This window comes from Poecilia formosa, unplaced genomic scaffold, assembly GCF_000485575.1.
Source record: "Poecilia formosa unplaced genomic scaffold, Poecilia_formosa-5.1.2 Scaffold295, whole genome shotgun sequence".
NCBI lineage: Eukaryota > Metazoa > Chordata > Actinopteri > Cyprinodontiformes > Poeciliidae > Poecilia > Poecilia formosa.
In genome coordinates this window covers 163374-182654 of record NW_006800234.1, presented here as the reverse complement: position 1 = coordinate 182654, position 19281 = coordinate 163374, and the positions used below count along the sequence as shown (strand labels likewise).

The 19281-nt window shown below is 40.1% G+C and overlaps 1 protein-coding gene and 1 long non-coding RNA gene across 12 annotated transcripts in view; one reads left to right on the top strand and one right to left on the bottom strand.

The window, feature by feature from the left end:
* ank1a (ankyrin 1, erythrocytic a) overlaps positions 1–19281 on the top strand; it is a 118758-nt gene that overhangs the window by 78385 nt on the left and 21092 nt on the right. For 7 of the 11 annotated variants that reach the window (XM_016681794.1, XM_016681793.1, XM_016681791.1 and 4 more), the window contains 28 exons: positions 440–538; positions 632–730; positions 846–944; positions 1166–1363; positions 1469–1567; positions 1647–1745; positions 1846–2043; positions 2139–2237; positions 2928–3026; positions 3227–3325; positions 3411–3503; positions 3629–3701; positions 3806–3826; positions 6037–6157; positions 6343–6421; positions 7498–7613; positions 7717–7941; positions 8257–8411; positions 8512–8723; positions 11173–11377; positions 11554–11650; positions 11784–12012; positions 12112–12240; positions 13233–13352; positions 13901–13985; positions 14108–14182; positions 14429–14560; positions 15251–15406. In XM_016681794.1, the coding sequence (XP_016537280.1) occupies positions 440–538; positions 632–730; positions 846–944; positions 1166–1363; positions 1469–1567; positions 1647–1745; positions 1846–2043; positions 2139–2237; positions 2928–3026; positions 3227–3325; positions 3411–3503; positions 3629–3701; positions 3806–3826; positions 6037–6157; positions 6343–6421; positions 7498–7613; positions 7717–7941; positions 8257–8411; positions 8512–8723; positions 11173–11377; positions 11554–11650; positions 11784–12012; positions 12112–12240; positions 13233–13352; positions 13901–13985; positions 14108–14182; positions 14429–14560; positions 15251–15406 (3511 nt within the window). Of the gene's footprint in view, positions 1–439; positions 539–631; positions 731–845; positions 945–1165; positions 1364–1468; positions 1568–1646; positions 1746–1845; positions 2044–2138; positions 2238–2927; positions 3027–3226; positions 3326–3410; positions 3504–3628; positions 3702–3805; positions 3827–6036; positions 6158–6342; positions 6422–6801; positions 6806–7497; positions 7614–7716; positions 7942–8256; positions 8412–8511; positions 8724–11172; positions 11378–11553; positions 11651–11783; positions 12013–12111; positions 12241–13232; positions 13353–13900; positions 13986–14107; positions 14183–14428; positions 14561–15250; positions 15407–19281 lie in introns of all 11 variants that reach the window. The other 4 variants (XM_016681796.1, XM_016681787.1, XM_016681790.1 and 1 more) reach the window with 3 other exon arrangements.
* On the bottom strand, positions 8878–10940 carry LOC107838677 (uncharacterized). The gene is made up of 2 exons (XR_001664761.1): positions 10747–10940; positions 8878–10711 (listed from the first exon to the last, which is right to left on the bottom strand). It is a non-coding gene; the product is annotated as an uncharacterized LOC107838677 (long non-coding RNA).

Sequence of the window (19281 nt, the reverse complement as noted above, 5' to 3'; positions counted from 1 at the left end):
AGCTGTGGAGATTCAAAGCTCAGGTGGGAGTGTGTGTAGGAACCATTATGAGTCTCTATCTCTATGGTGACAAATAGTGACGGCAGCATAATGCTGTGGTGATGACGTTCTTCTGCGCGGACAGGGAATTTGACCAGAGTTATCCAGGACAATTGCTGGGCAGTTGTAAAACAACAACAACAACAACAAAAAAAAACACACAAAAGGGAAGTTGACCTTTGATTGGGACAACAGCACAAATCATTTTCATTTTCTAGAATGGATAATTCACGTTCAAGGAATAAATCCACAAATTTTAAACTGATGTTTACAGACACTCCTCTCGTTGAGCTTCAGCTGCTTTTACTGTACAGAATCCAAAAGCTTCTGTCTCTACAGGAGCAAAGCTGCTGTCCAATAATAATAAGTAATTGTGTTGTTGTTGTTGTTGTTGTTACAGAACGGCTTCACTCCTCTGCACATCGCCTGCAAAAAGAACCACATGCGTGTGATGGACCTCCTGCTCAAACAGTCAGCATCACTAGAAGCTGTGACTGAAGTAAGAATTCAAGATTATTTATCCCAAAGTGTTTAAATGTTTTCATAAGTTTGTATTTTAATGCTCTTTTATCCTGTTTCTGTTTTAAAACAGTCAGGCTTAACCCCCTTACATGTTGCATCCTTTATGGGTCATCTCAATATTGTGAAGATCCTCCTCCAGAAGGGAGCTTCTCCTAGCGCCTCTAACGTGGTGTGTAGCTTAAAGTTATTTTACAACCAGCTTAAAGAGCTGGCTCTCATGTTTGAAATGCTGGTGTTGAATCTAATACGTTTTTTTTGTTGTTGTTGTTTGTTTCTGCAAACAGAAAGTGGAGACTCCGCTCCATATGGCATGTCGGGCGGGTCACTTTGAAGTGGCAGAGTTTTTACTGGAGAACTCAGCTCCAGTGGATGCCAAGGCAAAGGTAGATTAAAATAAACAATATGCAAGGTTTCGTTACAAAGACTGATTCATTTTGAATTCGGTTTATCAGAACTGATACACTGAAGCAGATCTTATTATTATTCTAACCTCGCCTACCACATTTTGTTCAACTACACAAAGTCAGATCCGTTAAGAGTGGAATATGTAAAGGTTTTTAGTAAGCATGCTATTCTTCCTGATTGCTTGCCTCTCCCTCAACAGGACGATCAAACGCCTCTGCACTGTGCTGCTCGGATGGGTCACAAAGAGCTGGTGAAGCTTCTGCTTGACCACAAAGCTAACCCCAACTCCACCACCACAGCTGGACACACGCCTCTGCACATCGCTGCCCGGGAAGGTCACGTTCAAACAGTGCGCATCCTGCTAGACATGGAGGCCCAACAGACCAAAATGACCAAAGTAACAGAAAATATTCTGGTGACGTTTTGTTATATAGCCGGTTTTAGCTGGGATTGTGAACTTAATCTAATGCTGTGTCCGCTCACCTTTTTTGTGCTTTTGTAGAAAGGCTTCACTCCGCTGCATGTAGCCTCCAAGTACGGGAAGGTGGACGTGGCAGAGCTGCTGCTTGAGCGAGGAGCCAACCCTAACGCTGCTGGAAAGGTGAGGGGAACCAAAGAGTTCCAGGAACCTGGATGAATAAAACGTTCCCTTCGGTAAATCCCTGATCTTGTTTTAACAGAATGGTCTGACCCCGCTGCATGTTGCTGTACATCACAACAACCTGGATGTTGTTAACTTGCTTGTCAGCAAAGGAGGGTCACCACATAGCGCTGCCAGGGTAACACAAAATGGGTCTTAAGTGAAGCAGTAAAATGATTATCAACTACACATATTCCTTAAAAAAACAAAAAAAAAAACGCCTCCTTTCTGCTGTCCAGAATGGCTACACTGCCCTCCACATTGCATCCAAGCAGAACCAGGTGGAGGTGGCCAACAGCCTGCTGCAGCACGGAGCTTCAGCCAACGCTGAGTCACTGCAGGGCGTCACTCCGCTCCACCTCGCCTCGCAGGAGGGAAGGCCTGACATGGTTTCCCTGCTCATCTCCAAACAGGCCAATGTCAACCTGGGCAACAAGGCAAGAGGAGACGGATAAAGTGTGAAAGCGAAAGGTTGGGATTTTGTTGCGATGCTTTAAATTTGATGAATTTGTGTTTTTATTCTTGAATTCAGAGTGGATTAACACCGTTGCACCTGGTGGCACAGGAAGGACATGTAGGCATTGCTGATATCCTAGTGAAGCAGGGAGCTTCGGTCTACGCTGCCACACGGGTGAGACTCCTTCATTTCTGTTTCTTACAACAGGGGTCAGCAGCTTTTAGAGTCCAAGAGCCAATATTTGCTTTTGCTAATACTAAGCAAAACTCTCCCAGAGAGACAAATCCTCCATGGACCTTAGAGAATAGTAAATCTATGATGTAAGGGCTATAAATAAATGTCTTTGCTTTGGGATGTGTTTGAACAACCACAATTTGGAGACACGTTTAATCATTTATATGAAAAGTATTACATTTCTTGAGTAAAATCGGAACATCTGAGTTAATTTGTCTGGAAAATAAAGAGACAGGTAAAATTGGTTCCCTGCCTTTTAAACTTTCAAGACAAGAGTGTGAGCTCTGCCCAACACTGTCAGCTGTCTAGTGAACAATGAAGCACCATTGACATACAGGTAAAAAGCTGAAACATCCCATTTAGGTGGATCTTTTGCTGAAGGTGGAATAAAATGCTCTCTTGTCTAAAATATGTCTTAGCAAGCCATGCACACACAAATATAGACAGATTTGTGTTTTCACTGTGTCATGCAAGCTGTGGCCACATGGCTCTGTTAGCTTACAGCAGACATGCAGTCCCAACCTCTAACAGGAATGAGACTCTGATTATTCAACTGCACTCTTGATTTAGTGAATTCCTCAGAGTGACTACATCATACAGAGTTTTCAATGGGTTTTTTCCTCTTGACAGATGGGCTACACTCCTCTGCACGTAGCGTGTCATTACGGTAACATCAAGATGGTGAAGTTCCTCTTGCAGCAGCAGGCCAATGTTAACAGCAAAACAAGGGTGAGTTTTTTCACCATCGACGCCTGAAAAACCTTCAACAACCAATTCAGGGTTGGATCTTAGAACTAAACTACCCTGAGTGTTGAAAGGGGCTGCGTAGTTGTTTCTTAGTCACAGCCGTCTTATTAGATGTTAGATCTGCATTAAAAAGAGATAAATATGCATTGTATACGTTATTGAACCTTTTGTCTCCCTTGCAGCTTGGCTACACTCCTCTGCATCAGGCAGCGCAGCAAGGACACACAGACATTGTGACTTTATTGCTAAAACATGGTGCCCAACCCAATGAGACCACGACTGTGAGTTTAAGTGCAAACTGCTTTCTTCTTGCTAATTCGTTTTTCTTCTCTGATGTAATCATCTTCTTTTTTTTTTTTTCTACAGCATGGCATGTCAGCGCTGGCCATTGCGAAAAGGCTGGGATACATCTCTGTCATCGATGTCCTGAAGCTCGTCACTGAGGAGACTGTTTCTATGGTGTGGAGTTTAGAAGTGTCAATGTTTTTCCAGTGTTACAGTTGTGCAGTAACACTTGCAATTCCACAGAGCTTTTTTCTGTATTGCTGTCATATCTGACTCTGGTTTCTTTCTGTGCTCCGCAGACGACAACAGAGAAGCATCGCATGAGTTTTCCGGAAACTGTGGATGAGATATTAGATGTGTCTGAGGATGAAGGTACAACATTAAAACATCACCTTAAAACAGCGGGAACTCAGGGTGTTTGAAATATAAGAATATCTTTTTTTTTTCCAACTCTTTTTGCCCTTTGCTCTTTTTAGGAATTGCACAGCTAACGTTAGGTATGAGCGTCTACTTCTTTTTTTGTTTTTTTTTGTTTTGCAGCATTCAGAGTGTTTCGTAAAGTTCTGTGTGGCTCCATTTCAAGCTCTCGCCATCTTTGTTCGCCTTCCTTTCTCTCTCAGTCCGTCTGTAGTGGTGCTCACTGTGGTAGCTCTGGTTTCTCATTGGCATGCCCCCATGGCACCCATGTCTGTGACCTCTCTACGCCCCTTCAGTAACACCCTCATTCTCTAACTCTCCAGGTGTCACTTTTTTGCCCCCCCATTGTTTTGTAAACATCACAGATACCTGCTCTGTGACATGTAGCCATTCATAGTGGATTAGTGTTGTCTGTTTTGGGAGCAGTGCTTCCAAAACAGCACTGCTGTGCTGTTTTGTACACTGTACAACACTGTACAGTGTTGTACAGTGTTGGCAAGTTTATTTTCTCTCCCACACAGAATGACGTTTGCTGAACATAGCAAGTCGACACAGATTGTTTTAGTCAGAAGCAGCATTAGTGACACAACTCTAAGAATCCACATTTACTCCACATACCACCACCACTGAAGTAATGCAGGTGCTACTCAAATATCACAGCAATGACCCATAATAAAATTTATTTATTTCATGCAGAAACTCTATCTGCACTGATATATATATTAACTCTCCTTTGGTGCAGTAAAATACTGTGAACAAAAGTACTTGCATAACACAGTGAAAGGATGTCAAAACACTTTGTTGTTCAGCAAAATGTGAGAGAATGGTGTGACAACAGCTTTACAGTGTTAGGGAATACCCGGATTATTTAGATCCACAAAGCAATGTTACACGAGCACAGCCTATAAATACAGTTTTGCAAATTGCGCCGACAAAAATAGAGTAGATATCAAACTCTGCCATGCAAACAGTGGCTGGGTAGCTCACTGGAAGCCAATGCTTGAAGCTGACAAACATGACAAAGAACCAACAACAAGGAGGACGGTGAGTTTACGCAGACGAAATATTGGTCGATTTAAAAGTGTCTTGATCAGGACCTGACACCTGAGCTGGGATCAGGACATCCCTTGCTGGACTTGGTTTGATTGTCCTATTTGGAGACGGACATACATAGAGAGAGAGATCAAAACTGAGGCACTATTCACTGAACATGATCAGGTGTGCAGAAGCACAGCGTCAAATCGATGCCTTTACTTTTATTTTTTTATTTTTTTAAATGAAAAAGACAACATGTATATCAGTTTAGAAGGGATCTGTTTTTGGTCTATTCACAGTTAAGATTGTATTTGTGTTTCCATGTAGTGGCTAAAAATCATGGATGGTAGTTTGATTTTACAATGCTGTTGACCGAAATGTCTCGGCATATTGTGATTTGATATTTTTAGTCCCCTGATAGTTCAATGATCAGATTGTCTCTAAATATAGAAAGTAGCTCTTTTGCAGTCTTAAAGATACAAATCCAGAATGGTAAAGTGGTAGCAGCATATATTATGAAGCGCCTGCTTTCTAGCATATGATCAAATTTTAGCAGAGGACGTAGAGGACTTGAGCTGACTCGTGATGCTGCGGACAGTGCAGACACGCACTCATGTAAAAATCCGACACAGGGAAGCTTTCTTTTTCTTTTGCCGCTAGTTATCGATTGCTTTTTTTCCTCCTCTGTTCTGGGGTAAATAATCAAACCACCAAATCGCCTCACAAGATGTTATTCAGATTCATGTGTTGTACTCAGAGATGCTGTTTGTGCTGTGGATTACTAAGATCCCAATGAGGTAAATCAGCATCTATAGTTTACATAGGGCACAACATTTTTGTCTTAAGAGTTTTCAGTTGCATTTCAAGAAGTCCTTTGTGTGTCTAAAACTCACCTTTGAGCCATCCTCTGTGATTTTGTCATCATATCCAGGAGTTTTTTGCTTTAAATGTCTCAGCAAGCTGAGATCAAAACTGTGATTTGTAGTGTTGCTCTTAACCTCATCTATTTGTTGAACATCTTCGTTTTCTTCTGTGGAAGCAGCGATACAAGTTCGGTGTGAAAACAAATACAGTCATTAGTGTCTCATGTCATCAGTCTAATCTCTAAATATCACAGCCATCATTTTGGGTGTCATGCTGTCTAACCCCTCTAACAGCTCGTTAACAGTCTTGTCTTCTTTCTCTCTTTCTCCTGTGCTGTGTCACCAACCTGACCACGATCTGTTCGCTCTCTTTGGCATGTTGTTCTCTGAAGGAGAGGAGCTCTTGGGGACAGAAGGGGCCAGGTACATGAAGATGGATGACATGAAAGACCATGATGACGATTTCCTCTCCCCCAAGAAATCACTGGAGTACGAGAGAGGGCTGGGCACAGCGTAAGGGGGGCTGGGAGGGGGAGCAAGGTAGCGAGCCAAAGCCAGTAGTCATGAGCCAATAGCCGGATGGGGAATGAGGGGTGCTCCACAGACATAAATAAACCCCGGGATGATTGCTTGGGAGGAGCAGAGATGTGAAGAAGTGTTTTTAGTCTCACTTCTTTTTTCCTCCTTTCTCACAACAGGAATTACTCACCGGCCATTCCCAGGATTCCCCGTGTCTCCCCGGAGAACGTAAATCTGCCAGAACATGAAATGGATCAGGTACTGCAAAGGCCAGAGTCAGAAATGCAACAAACTGAAAATATCACATCATAGTTACAGGGATTTTTTTTTTCTTCAGTCATGTGGTCAAATCTGAAGTTTTCCGACTGAGACTCACTTTATATCTAAGGCGTCCTTAACAAGGACATGCAGTTTGGTAGTAGTGCCTTTTATTGTCTTCATTTCTATTTAGGAAATCAGAAGGTTTTCAAATTTTAAAAGTTGACAGGTTTTATGTAAATGGAGTTATTCCCTCTCTTCAAAAAGATTTTTGCAGCCATTTCTAGTAATGTTTTAATGAATGGAGAACTCCAGTCCCTGATCTGACAAGGTAGTGCTAAAAACTTCAGAATGCAGAATGGCATTTATAAGTCATTAAGAGATGTTGCAGATGGTGAAATTATAAATCAACAATTTCAATACAGATTTCACAGACAGATTTAAAAGCACTATCTGAATTGTATAATGTTCCACATAAGGTATTTATGGATAAACAAACCTCACTCATTTTGTAAAAGAAGGTAAAGATAATTTTATTTAGATGGAACATTTTCAGCATCAAGACAGTTCAAAGTATTTAAAAGAAGCAACGAACAAGGTGTCACTTTTCCTCTGCTTTTTCCTGAGACAAATTTACCACCATCTTTTAGCAGAAGGTGTTTTATCTATAGACTTCTTTTAGCAAATATCTCTGGTCTTTGATTTTAGTAGAGAATCTATTTAATTTCTTAGAGTCGTATCAGTAATTGCTATTTACATTAAACCAATACAAAACCACAGTTTTTTCACAGAAATACTGGATTGATGAAAACTATGTTCAATACTTTCTGAAAGGTTATCTTGTTTGCACAAACTTGCTTCTGACAAGTAAGTTTAATCAGACCTCATTGTTATTTCTTGCATGTGACTGAAAGGTAAGTAAATCTAACACTGAAGTTGGTTACAGATGCATTCATCTAAGTCACTTCGTCAATGATTCCTGCTAGGAATGATGTAGAAAAGCTACACATTTGGTTTTGTATGGCATTATGCAAAGCAGATATTCACAAACGATTTCTGTTTTCCGTGTCATTTAGCAACACACACCACTTCCACTGCCCAAAGAGTACGACGAGGACTCACTGATTCCCAGCAGTCCAGCAACTGAGACGTCTGACAACGTCAGCCCAGTCGCCAGTCCCATCCACACAGGGTCAGGACAGTCACAGCAGAAGCCAACACTTTTTATCCCCCGACCTCTGTTCTTCTGCTTTTTCATCCTGTCATTGTTTCTTTTTTTTTCTTCCCTGCAACAGATTCCTGGTCAGTTTTATGGTGGATGCTCGAGGCGGTTCAATGCGAGGCAGCAGGCATAATGGTCTGCGTGTCATCATACCTCCACGGACGTGTGCGGCACCCACTCGCATTACCTGCCGCCTGGTGAAGCCGCAGAAGCTGACCAGCCCCCCTCCTCTGGTGGAGGGAGAGGGGCTGGCCAGCAGGATCATTTCCCTGGGTCCAGCTGGGATGCAGTTTCTGGGGTGAGCTGACCACAGTGCTGCTATTCTCTTGAAAGGGGGGGTATTTTGTAAAATCAACATGTTTGAACTTTATGTCTGTGTGCTGGAATGAGCAGGAGCTTCTTAAAGAGACAGAGGCCCAATTTCAAAGCTCACATTAAATCGCAAAGTCAAATTTCTTTTAAGTCATGTTTGGTATATGCAGTATTTTTATAGCAACTGAAGGGAACATAGTTACTTGATTGTGTTATGAAATGGCTCTATGTGCCTCAGCTCTTTTATGTGTTTAGTCGCTTTATGTCTATAGATTCTGATCCACTTCCGTTTGCATGGCAGACCGGTGATTGTGGAGATTCCCCACTTTGCTGCTCTGGGTCGTGGAGACCGAGAGCTCGTTGTGCTCAGGAGCGAGAACGGATCCGTCTGGAAGGAGCACCGCAACCGCTACGGTGACGAGGTGCTGGAAACCATCCTGAATGGGATGGATGAGGGTGAGCTGAAGTCCATCACAGTTCATTTTAAACTGAGAGCCAGATACTCTCCAGTTGGTTTTACGTTTTCAGAAACATAACCCTTGCTTCTTCACCACAGAACTGGAAAGTCAAGAGGAACTCAGCAAGAAGCGAATCCGACGCATCATCTCTACTGACTTCCCTCTTTACTTCGCCGTTGTGTCACGAGTCCAACAAGAGAGTGACCTGATTGGTCCAGAGGGAGGTTCGCTTACCAGTAAACTAGTGCCGATGGTGCAGGCCACGTTCCCAGAGACGGCAGTCACAAAAAGAGTCCGCCTGGGACTGCAGGTGAGATGGGACGATGAGGAGGAAGGAGAGGAGAAGCGGAGTGGTTAATCCCTGAAAGAAAGCATGCTGAATTTACTTTGATTCATCATGAAGTCACGTCACATGTGCCAAGCTTGTTATGTTGCTTTTAAGAATCCTAGAGGACCTTTTTGCCTTTTTTTCATTTTTCATTTTGCATGCACCTGTCACCTTTACTGCAACCCTGGACTGCCTTTTTAGTGTTGAGATTTTATTGTCTTTATTTTATTCTACTACTAATGTATTTATGTCACCTACAAACTCTGTATATCAAATATTTAACGCATTCATTGGAGATGCCTAAGGATTTATATCTGTCCGCTTTTTTTGTTGACTGGAAAGACTTTGTATGTATTTTTCAGTTTCAAATGTGCTTGAATCTTTTCATCTGAAAAGAAAAGAAGTGTTTTGCTGCACAAAAAGGTTTTTAACCCAGTTTTCTTGCTCAACAGTTTTCTTAATAGCCAAACTTTTGATATCAGTTAAACACAACAGAATTTTTTTTTTCTAAAAGAACTTCAGACAATAGCAAAATCCAATTGTTTTCTCTATTGAGGCCTTCACTTTTACTTTGCCCTCATTGCTTGTTTGTTCTGGATATTATTTCTAAGGTAAATAGACAGAATTAACTTATATAAATCTAAGATTAAATTTAAAGTTTGGAATTAGATCTTGTTAAACATTTAGCTGTAAATCTTAGTCCTATTTTAGTGCATTTATCATTGACTGAATATTTTCTTTGTTTTTATTTTGAAAATGTATCTACAGTTGTAGTTCAAAAAATGAATTATGCTTCTAAGGTTTTACATATTAGGCCCATAACAATAATAATTATTGCTTTATTCTGACCTTACTGAATTGTTTCGTAGGGATCTGACTTATCTGACAGTACTGGTGTGAAATGTACATCCATCTGGGATTCAGGTGTTAAAAATTGCATTGCAGCATGTTTCTTCTTTTCTTTTTCACCCATTCCCTTGTAGATTCATTGCTGTGTTTACCTCCTAGTTATGTTGCATGACACAGTTTAATCCAAGCTTTGACTCTCTTGACATTTTGGCTGCAGAGTTCCTTTTCAAATGAACAATTCTTGTGGCTGCAACCCGAGTCCGTTTCATCACCCTCTGCCAACTTGTTTGACAGTCAATACCTTCTGTTTGTGCTGGTATTGGTTTTCAAAAATCGTCATGGCAAAATCTTTCTATTTCTGTTTTGTTCTTTGCATAGTTTGTTCCAGAAACTCAGATTAAGTTGTATAAGTTTAAGCTTTACTGCCAGCCGAGTTTAAGGAACTTTTAACATTTCTTCTAAACAAACAGTATTTTCTCATTTTGTTTAATCGTCCTTAGACCTTTAACAATAAGCATCTAGAAAACCCTGAGATACATCTTCGTTTATTTTATTGCATAGGTACTAATTAAGTATTCTTCAAAGTGCACTGTGATGCAGAATAAGTGATGTTCTCCTCTGCAAATAAGTTTTGATTTGATGGACTCAAAATGATTTGAAAGTAGCTTTACAATCTATTTCAAATTGACATAATTGACAGATGTAGTCTTTAGCAGTAACTGGATGCTTCCTCCGAAACTATGACCTGAAAAACCAATTATATAAATAATGGTGAAAAAGCTTATTGTAACATATGTTGCTGTTCATTTGACAATATATAAGGACAATATGATTTTTTTCTGTTTTCTAAAGCCTAAAGCTGCCAAACAGGTTTGATTATTAAGTTAACAAATTTTTTTATTCCTCAGTAGGTTTTTACCATCTGGCAGAAACTTGAAAAGACCAAAACAACCAGTAAAAATAAAATAAACTGACTACTGTGTGTTTTGGATCAACATATTTCTACACATTTCACTCGACGTAAAGATAAATATGCCTTACAGACATTATGGTTATTTTGTAACCTCATACTTAAGATACTGAATGTAACAGGATACAAACAAAAAAGATTGTGAAATTAGCTTTTTTATAATAAAAAAAAACACAAAAAAAACACAATTTGAATCATTTCAATATATTTAGTCTCCATTTATTTAACTAAGATGCTATTGTAGAGAACTTAGGTCTGAGAAACCAAGTTGCCTTAATTGTTGATATCCTTTTTGTATTAATGATTGTAAAAGCTTCCTGTTAACACCCACTGTTACAATAAAAAACACTTTTATACGCATACATCCAGTTTGTGTCACTTTTATTTGTCCCTGAAAAAATAAGCTATTTTTAATAAGTGCATTTTCATTTTTCTCTCCTGTTCTTCACGTTTCATCATCCCCGATTTTTTTTTTTTTGTCATCCATCCATGATCTTCCTCTTCTGTGATCCCTTTTTAATTTAATTCATTTCATAAAATCACTATTTTCTCACACGTTTTCCAACCTGTGGCCCTGGTGCGTCTCCCCGCCCCTGTCGTTTACCACCTCAGGCCCAGCCAGTTCCAGATGAGCTGGTTGCAAAACTGCTGGGTAACCAGGCAAACTTTAGCCCTGTAGTCACGGTGGAGCCTCGGCGGCGCAAGTTTCATCGCCCCATCGGCCTGCGCATCCCCCTGCCTCCGTCCTGGAGGGAGAGTCCCCGTGACTCAGGCGAAGGCGACACCACCAGTCTGCGTCTGCTCTGCTCTGTTATAGGTACTGCATGCCCAAACTGTGAGGTGTCTGTGTTCATGGGACCAGATTGCTATAATAAAAAGGAAAACTTTCATTCAACATGGTCACTGGCGTAAAAGATGTTGATTATCATTAGACATCCCTCCTCCTACCTCTGATCACTGAGTTTCCTATTTACCACGCTGTGTGACTGTCAGGTGGAACAGCCCCGGCCCAATGGGAAGATATTACTGGCACCACCAAGCTCCTCTACGCCAGTGACTGCGCCAGCTTTACCACTAATGTTTCTGCACGGTAAGTTCAGCTGGATACTTTATCAAATATAAACCGAAGAGTATGATCCTCTTGAAAATGAAACACCTGGAAGCCACTTTTCTTATTGGATTTGCTTTCAACATTGTGATCCTTTGTCATTGTTCGCTGACAGGTTCTGGCTGGCAGACTGTCCTCGGACAGCTGAGGCCGTCTCCTTTGCCAACCTGCTCTATAAAGAGCTATCAGCTGTACCCTACATGGCCAAGTTTGTAGTGTTTGCAAAGATGAACGAGCTGCGCGAGGGCCGTCTGCGATGCTACTGCATGACAGACGATAAGATGGATAAAACTCTGGAGCAGCACGAGAACTTTACCGAAGTCGCCCGCAGTCGAGACATAGAGGTCAGTTAAGTGTCAGGAAGGACAAGACAGACACCTGGGACTCACTCCTTGTTGACGTCGTTAAGAAACACATAATTAATCATAGCGCATGTGTTGCAGGTGATGGAGGGAATGCCACTTCACCTGGAGTGTTCAGGAAATCTGGTGCCAGTGAGGAAGGCCACGCAGCAGCCCCGCTGCTTTAGTTTCCAGGCTTTCAGGGACAACAGGCTTCCAGTCTCTGTCAAGGTGTCATTTGATTTTCTGCAGTTTCCTGGTGCCAGTAGCAAGGTCACATCCACTCATCATGGCCATGATTATCATATTGATTGCAGGCTTTTAATGATGCACTTAAGCTATTTTTTTAAAGATGAGTTGAAGATTCAAATTACAGCATCATAAACTGGAGGTGAGGTCACAATTACGTTATGCATTGCAAAAATATTCATATCTCTTAAACATCCTGTCATGTTGCAACCACAAACCTCTTCTTTTATTGGGTTATTAAGCAAGAACGAATGTTTGTTTCTTTTACCTCAAATCAAATTTTGTGCAATCAAGTGCATACAGAAGTCACCTCATTAGTAAACAGTCTCCACCTCTGTTTAATTTCACAAACAGCATCATGAAGAACAAGAAGTCAAGGACAAACCTATAGAAAAGTTTAAAGCTGGGTAAAATTACAAAAAATGTTGCCAACTTCAAACGCCTCACATGGCAATGTTCAACGTCCAAAAGTAGAAATGGCAATTATAGCACAACAGCAACCAATAAAGAGTCTTACAGCTGAAGAAAAGAGAAAGTCAAGAGGGCCTTGGTGATTATGGAGGAACTGCTATGACCCACATCTTAGGTAGAAGATTGAGCTGATAGGACAACTGTTTGTTGGTCTCCATGGACGCCGTTGTCCCTGGAGACAGTTAAGGGGGTTTAAGTTGTGGTAATGATATGACAAAATATATGAAGTTCAAGAAGGGGTATGAATACTTTTACAGTATTCTATTTAAGCTCCAATATCTTACTTGCATGCACTATTCACATCAGTAAAGTTGCAGCCATTGAAAACCTTCATATAAAATCAGTTTTACACTAAATTATGTATAAACACATTCACCACAGAAAAATAATGGTTCAAATAAACCTTTAGCAGCCAGTCAACACAAGAATCAACTATGCTTTACTACCCGCTGTTAATACATCATCTCTAGTGTTTCTCTGCTAATTTCCCTTTATCTGTGCAGGTGCGAGACAGCAGTAAAGAGCCTACTGGATTTTTATCTTTCCTACGGAAGTCCACTAAATATGAGGACAGCCAACAAGTACTCTGCAACCTTAACATCACTATGCCTCCTTGTATCAAGGTGATAATTTAGTGGATAAAACACAAGATACAATCTACACTTAAGTCCAAAATTACCCATACCCTGGGCAAATTTAGATTTAAAAGTATTTTTCATCCAATAAAAAAGATTGTTTCTTCTAAGAAATGAAACTGGTGCTTCCCCAAAGTTAACAAGAATCTGGAATCTCGTATGAGAATAGGTATTCTTATTTATATATACATATTTTTTTAAATAGCGTATCTAAACATGTTTTTTGTCCTTCAAAATAATCACATAAAAATCTTTACATGCGTTACAGGAATGAAGCCTTTCTCCCTGTTTTCCACTGGTGTTTTGATTATTTATTTTGGTGATTAGCTCCAAGCCTTTGAGGGTCATCACCTTAACTTTTAACACTCTGCACATATTTTCTATCATTTTAAAGATTGAGTAAATTATTGCTTTCTGTCAGACAAATGATTACTAAAAGATTGAAATCTACACTTGGAAGGGGTGTGAGTAATTTTGAGCTCAATGACAATAGTTTTCCTGAGTTTTGGTTTTAAAAGTTTTTACTTACCACTTAGATTATTGGTAGTGAAGATAGGAGGCGAACTCTGACCCCGTTGGCTTTGAGAGAAAGATACAGCGCCCTAAATGAACCCGCTATGGGTAAGAGACTCACTACTGGATTAATTATTACATTTACTTGTTTGATGTCTTGGTGACATTAAAAACAAGACTCAGTATGGTGGTTTCATGTGACCGCTTGTTTCTGGTCCTGTTTTCTGCAGCATCAATGAGTGCAATGGAGAGAACGGAGCTGAAGATGGCAGTGATCGCAGAGCAGCTGGGTCTGAGCTGGGCTGGTGAGTAAACACTGAGAGTATGCTGAAGCTGCTTTTTACATTTACCATCTGTGTTTATCTAATGTGTAACAAGCATGGCTGGCACAGCTGACAGGGTACAACCTGGTATCAAACTATACAAACTTCTGTGTTGTTTCCCTCTCTCATTGTCACACAGAGAGATCGTTCTTCTCCATGTACCGGTGGGATGCTGGCCTCAAACACGATTCAGAGATCAACGTCTATGTTTTCTCTTTTTCTGAACAGAGTTAGCACGTGAGCTACAGCTGAGTGTAGATGACATCAACAGGATTCGAGTTGAGAATCCAAACTCCCTCCTCGAACAGAGCTCCGTGCTGCTCAACTTGTGGGCAACTCGTGAAGGCAAAAGGGCCAAAAGTGAGTCAACGAGATATGAGACAGCAATGCAACCACATGCTGCATTGCTGCCTCTCAGTATCTGCCTGACGAACCCTTGGACTATTATATGGCGAGTGTTTAATTTTTACAGTAATTTATTTTTAGAGTGGGCAGTTAAAACAAAGACCAAAAGTTCAGACAAAACACTATAACATTGAAGATAAAAATTGATTTGCATGTTTTAGCACTTGATAAATTAATGTAACTGGCAATAAAGTCACAATTTGGGTGATTTTAAATGTAATGTAAACCAGCAGAGAGACAGATTGTTGAAGATCTTAAGTCAGCAGGAACCATTGTCTTAAAAAAAAGCTTGAATCTTGGACAAAGACTTTTTCTTTGCTAATTAACAATTAAGATGAGTCAAGGATGGTCAATGTGTCAATAACTCATATCAACACTGAATGTCAACAAAGGACTGTCTAAGGAATAGTTCAGCACAGTGACCTGGTCAATCTCCAAACCTTAGTCCTTGCTGGAGCTCCAGACTTTGAGTTATGTTTTGCCGATACACGATTAATATTACATTTATGTAGGTTTTTCTTTTTTCCAGAATTTTGTTTCATTTTAGGTGATAGGGACAGATATTTCTTTCCTTTCTTCGTGCACCATTAAGAGAACTTGTTTGCCTTGCCTTCTTTAGTGTGACTTTGTGTGTTTTCCATGCAGTGGAGAGTTTATACACCGCCCTGAAGAACATTGACCGTATGGACATCATCAACATGTTGGAGGGTCAGCCGCCCCAGCCTATGAGACAAGGCTCCCATGACCTGAACAGACGGCGGCACAACGACAGAGACCATCTCTCCCCTGGTATGACCAATGGTAAGTTTTCTGCCAATGTTCAACAGTGCAGCCCGGTCCTACTGCGCCATATGCCCTGACCCAGAGCTGCTTCTCTAATATTCATTCATTGGCGCTGAAAGTTTGAGAGTTTTGTTGACTTCTCTATTTTCCTGACAAACACCCAAAGAAGCATCAGGTTTAAGTCCTAGAAGTTGATAGAGAGTTTTATAGTGGATCCCCAAAATTCGCAACAACCAGTTGCAAATAGCTAAACGTGATTACTTGAGACCCGTTTTACTCCCTATTTTTAAAAATTCAAAAATCACATATACTTTAATATGCATTATTACATGAAAACTGTCTTGGTGCCTCCACAGAACAGGAAACTAACGTCCACGGTGTCCCTTGTCTCTCCTCTTGTAGGCAATTGATGCCAAGGAATGTATCTGAGGGGATTGCCTGCTTTGCAAACATCAGCCAACAGCATCTCAGATACAGAAAAATCCCAGATTATGCAGATTTTCCAGAAAGAATTTAGAGTAAAGTTTCACAGAAAAAATCCACAAATAGACTGGAATATATTGCATGTGTGCAGGACAAGAAGCGACATATGTGCTTCAGTTCAGATAGTCTCTAGTTTCATAACAAAACACATTGAAATTCTGTAAAAATAGATAGAAAACTCTTGGTTTATTGTCTTTAACAAAATTCTATGTTGTGTTAATACTTTTAAAAGCACTTATGTACTTTTCAGTACATCTGTTCTTCCTCTTTACCCAAAAAGACCCTTGAAGGACAAGTGGTATTTGATTCCTTTTGAATCCTCTCTGTTCTTCTTATGTCTTTTTGTTTCCCACTGTGGGGGCACTCCCACAAACGTGACCTCTCTCAGAATTTTACCTCAGCTAAATGCAATGGGACTCAGGACACTCCTACATCCCTGTAAGCCCTTCGCTTATCAATTTTAAGCTCTATGGCTCATTGTTAGAATGAGGATTAAATGGTGGATGCTTATAGGTTACTGACAGTATTGCAAAATATTTTTTGATGGAGCTGTGATCTACTTATTTATCTTACTGATAAAGTATCTTCATTTTGCTAATACGAATGCAGTTAATACAAGTTCTGGAGCTTATGATCGAAATGCTTTACACTTATGGCATGAACCCATTCAACGACAAATACTTTCTGCTTTCTTGAGCTTTCTGAATTTCAGCATTTAGACACATTCAACTTTTCTTTTTGATATACAGCAAATATTAAGTTAATCCTTTCTACCTGATGTTTTTTTCTGATATTCCAAGACATTCCATGTATCATTCTGCAATTCTTGCAGAGGAGGATTTCCAATTGGCTGATTTTTAAGGTCGTACTCTTGCCTAGTCTGCATCGGTATCCTGCAAGTTTAAGATGTGTCTGCTTCTACACACCTGAGTGAAATAATCAGGTCATTAGCAGGACTCTGGATAACTTGACTGAATACTGAGGAGGTAACTTAGTCATTTAGACTAAACTAGGTGTTTTCTTCTTGTTTTGAGAGGGTTTTCTGAAATGCTGCTGTATTACTGATGGGGTTGTCATATCAAAATGGCAATTTCTGTTCTCCCTTAATCTTTCTTTAGATTTGAAATATATCTCAAACATCTAGCTAAGATGAGTAAGATTAAAGGCAGGAGAGCTCCTTTTCCATTCAAGTCGCAAATGTTTCCTATAATTTACAAATAAATGTTTTTTTTTCTGCCTTTTCTTATTATCTTATTATCCTTAACTAGTTTTAATTTACTATACGGAGATGTTGATGCATTAGTATTGCAGGATTTTTCTATTTTAATTTATGAAAGTGTTAGATTTTCAGTTTATTGTTTAACAAAGGCTTTAAGAAATTATCCTCCTCTCCTATTTAACCTTGTCGCAGGAGGAGTGTGGAAATGTCCTGGTCAGACAGCAGGGGGTTGTCCCGTCAGACTGTCAATTTCTAGAACCACACACACACACAAAAAAAAATATCTCGTAAAAGCACACAATGGGTCCGTGCAGCTCAGCCGGTCCGCGCACAAAATGAAAAACTTGTGAGGTCTAAATGGTCCTGTCTCTTAAGACCACTGGAGGGTTAAGTTCAGTTTAAAAGGCTATAAAAAAGTTAAGAATATATCTTCAAAATAAATTTATTAGACACGTCATCCAAACAATCAGATTTGTGGTAAATGAACTTTAATTTAACATGACAATTGCTTTAGTAACACCTTCTCATACATTTTCTCTTTTTCCTCATGGTTTCCTTCATTCATGCAAACCCTGTGTCTGATTTATTTCATTTTCACATCTGGGCTGCTGTGAGCTCCTCTTTGTCCCAGAGTGCAGACAATGAGGCAGCCAGTCCTGCATATGAAAAATGGAGCAATAATCAGCGATGTAACTATGCAACCCAATGTGACCATGATGGTGAAAGAGATGAAGAAAATAGTATTACAGATGCTTCTAATTTATGACTTGTTATAGTTAGCATCTTTTAATGTACTGAAATGAGGTAATAAAGGCAGACATATTTTTTTCTTCAAAAAAGGGATGTTGAGTCCGAGAGGATTTAGCAAAAGACGTTTACAGTCTGAAGTTAAGTAAAAACACCTTGATGTCAGAGTCATTATTCTTGAACTTTTTTGCACTTTGCCATATTGCAGCCAAGAACATTATTGTATTTTTGGTTATGTTAGAGCAACAGTAATGATTTTCTGCCACACCGAGATTTTAATGTTAAGGCAAATGGCTACATTTCTTTTTCATTCAACAAAAGTATGTTCCTCCACATATTTGCTGTGTCCCCTATCTTGGTTGTGGTAAAGTTCGAAATTACTGTCAACAGCAACTTTGTGTCGTCCATATATAACGTCATTTATAATAGCTGTCCTGTTAAGCGGTTCTCCACACTGACGGATATAATTGCTTGACCTCTGTTCTGTGAGATTTTCAAAGCTTGGCACATTGTCTTATTACTGAACTATATTTACCATTTAACATAAACATTTCCACAGTTTTCTCCCAGACCCGCCTGCTTCGGTCCACATCATGGGTTATTTTCCTTCCACTTCACAATAATGTGCTGGTCAAACGCAAAAAATCCCGATGAAATACATTTCAGTTTGTGGTGGTCATATGACAAAATGTGGAGAAGTTCCAGTCGTATAATACAGCGGACTTTATGAAACACAGTGACTGCCCCATATTTTTTCAAGCATTGTAAGAATCATATCAGTCATCTCAAACTACACCAGTGCCGCATATCAGCTCAAATCAGCAATGCTTTTAAAAAGAGCTGTATTTCAAATAAGCCACAAAGAATTTTCCTCTGTTAAATCAAAACGTCTTTGCAGATCTTTTCCACATCTAAAACTTATCCTGTAGGCTTTTTTTTCTGTCTCTAAATTCTTTCTGCCTGTGGTTGCATGTTCAGTAGTTTGAGTCTGTCCAGGGTTAATGTTGGTGCACTGAATGTCTTTTTGGGAGCCGTGTTTTCATTCCCTGTGAATCTTGTCCTCTCTGTGTTTCTCTGGACATGTCATCTGCAGCCTAGCCGCCCTACTCTTCCTCCTCCTCACTTCTCTCCAAACTCTGACCTCATGCCGACCTCATGTTGACCTCTGACCCACATCTTAAGCTTTTTTTTCTCTCTCTTTTTTTGCGACTGGTGCATTTACTTTCCCCTTATTTTACCTCTCGAAAGCCCCACCTTTATAAGTGTCCCCTCTGTGATAAATATCCCCCACACAAACTGTTTTTTCAGCACCCACTGGGAGGGGGAGGTGATCCTCTTTTTCTTTCTCTCTTCCGCTCTTGTCACACTGTTTCTGTCTGTGTTCATCACTCTTGTTTATACTCCTCTTTCTCTCTTGCTCCCTTTCTCTTTTCCCCCACTCTGT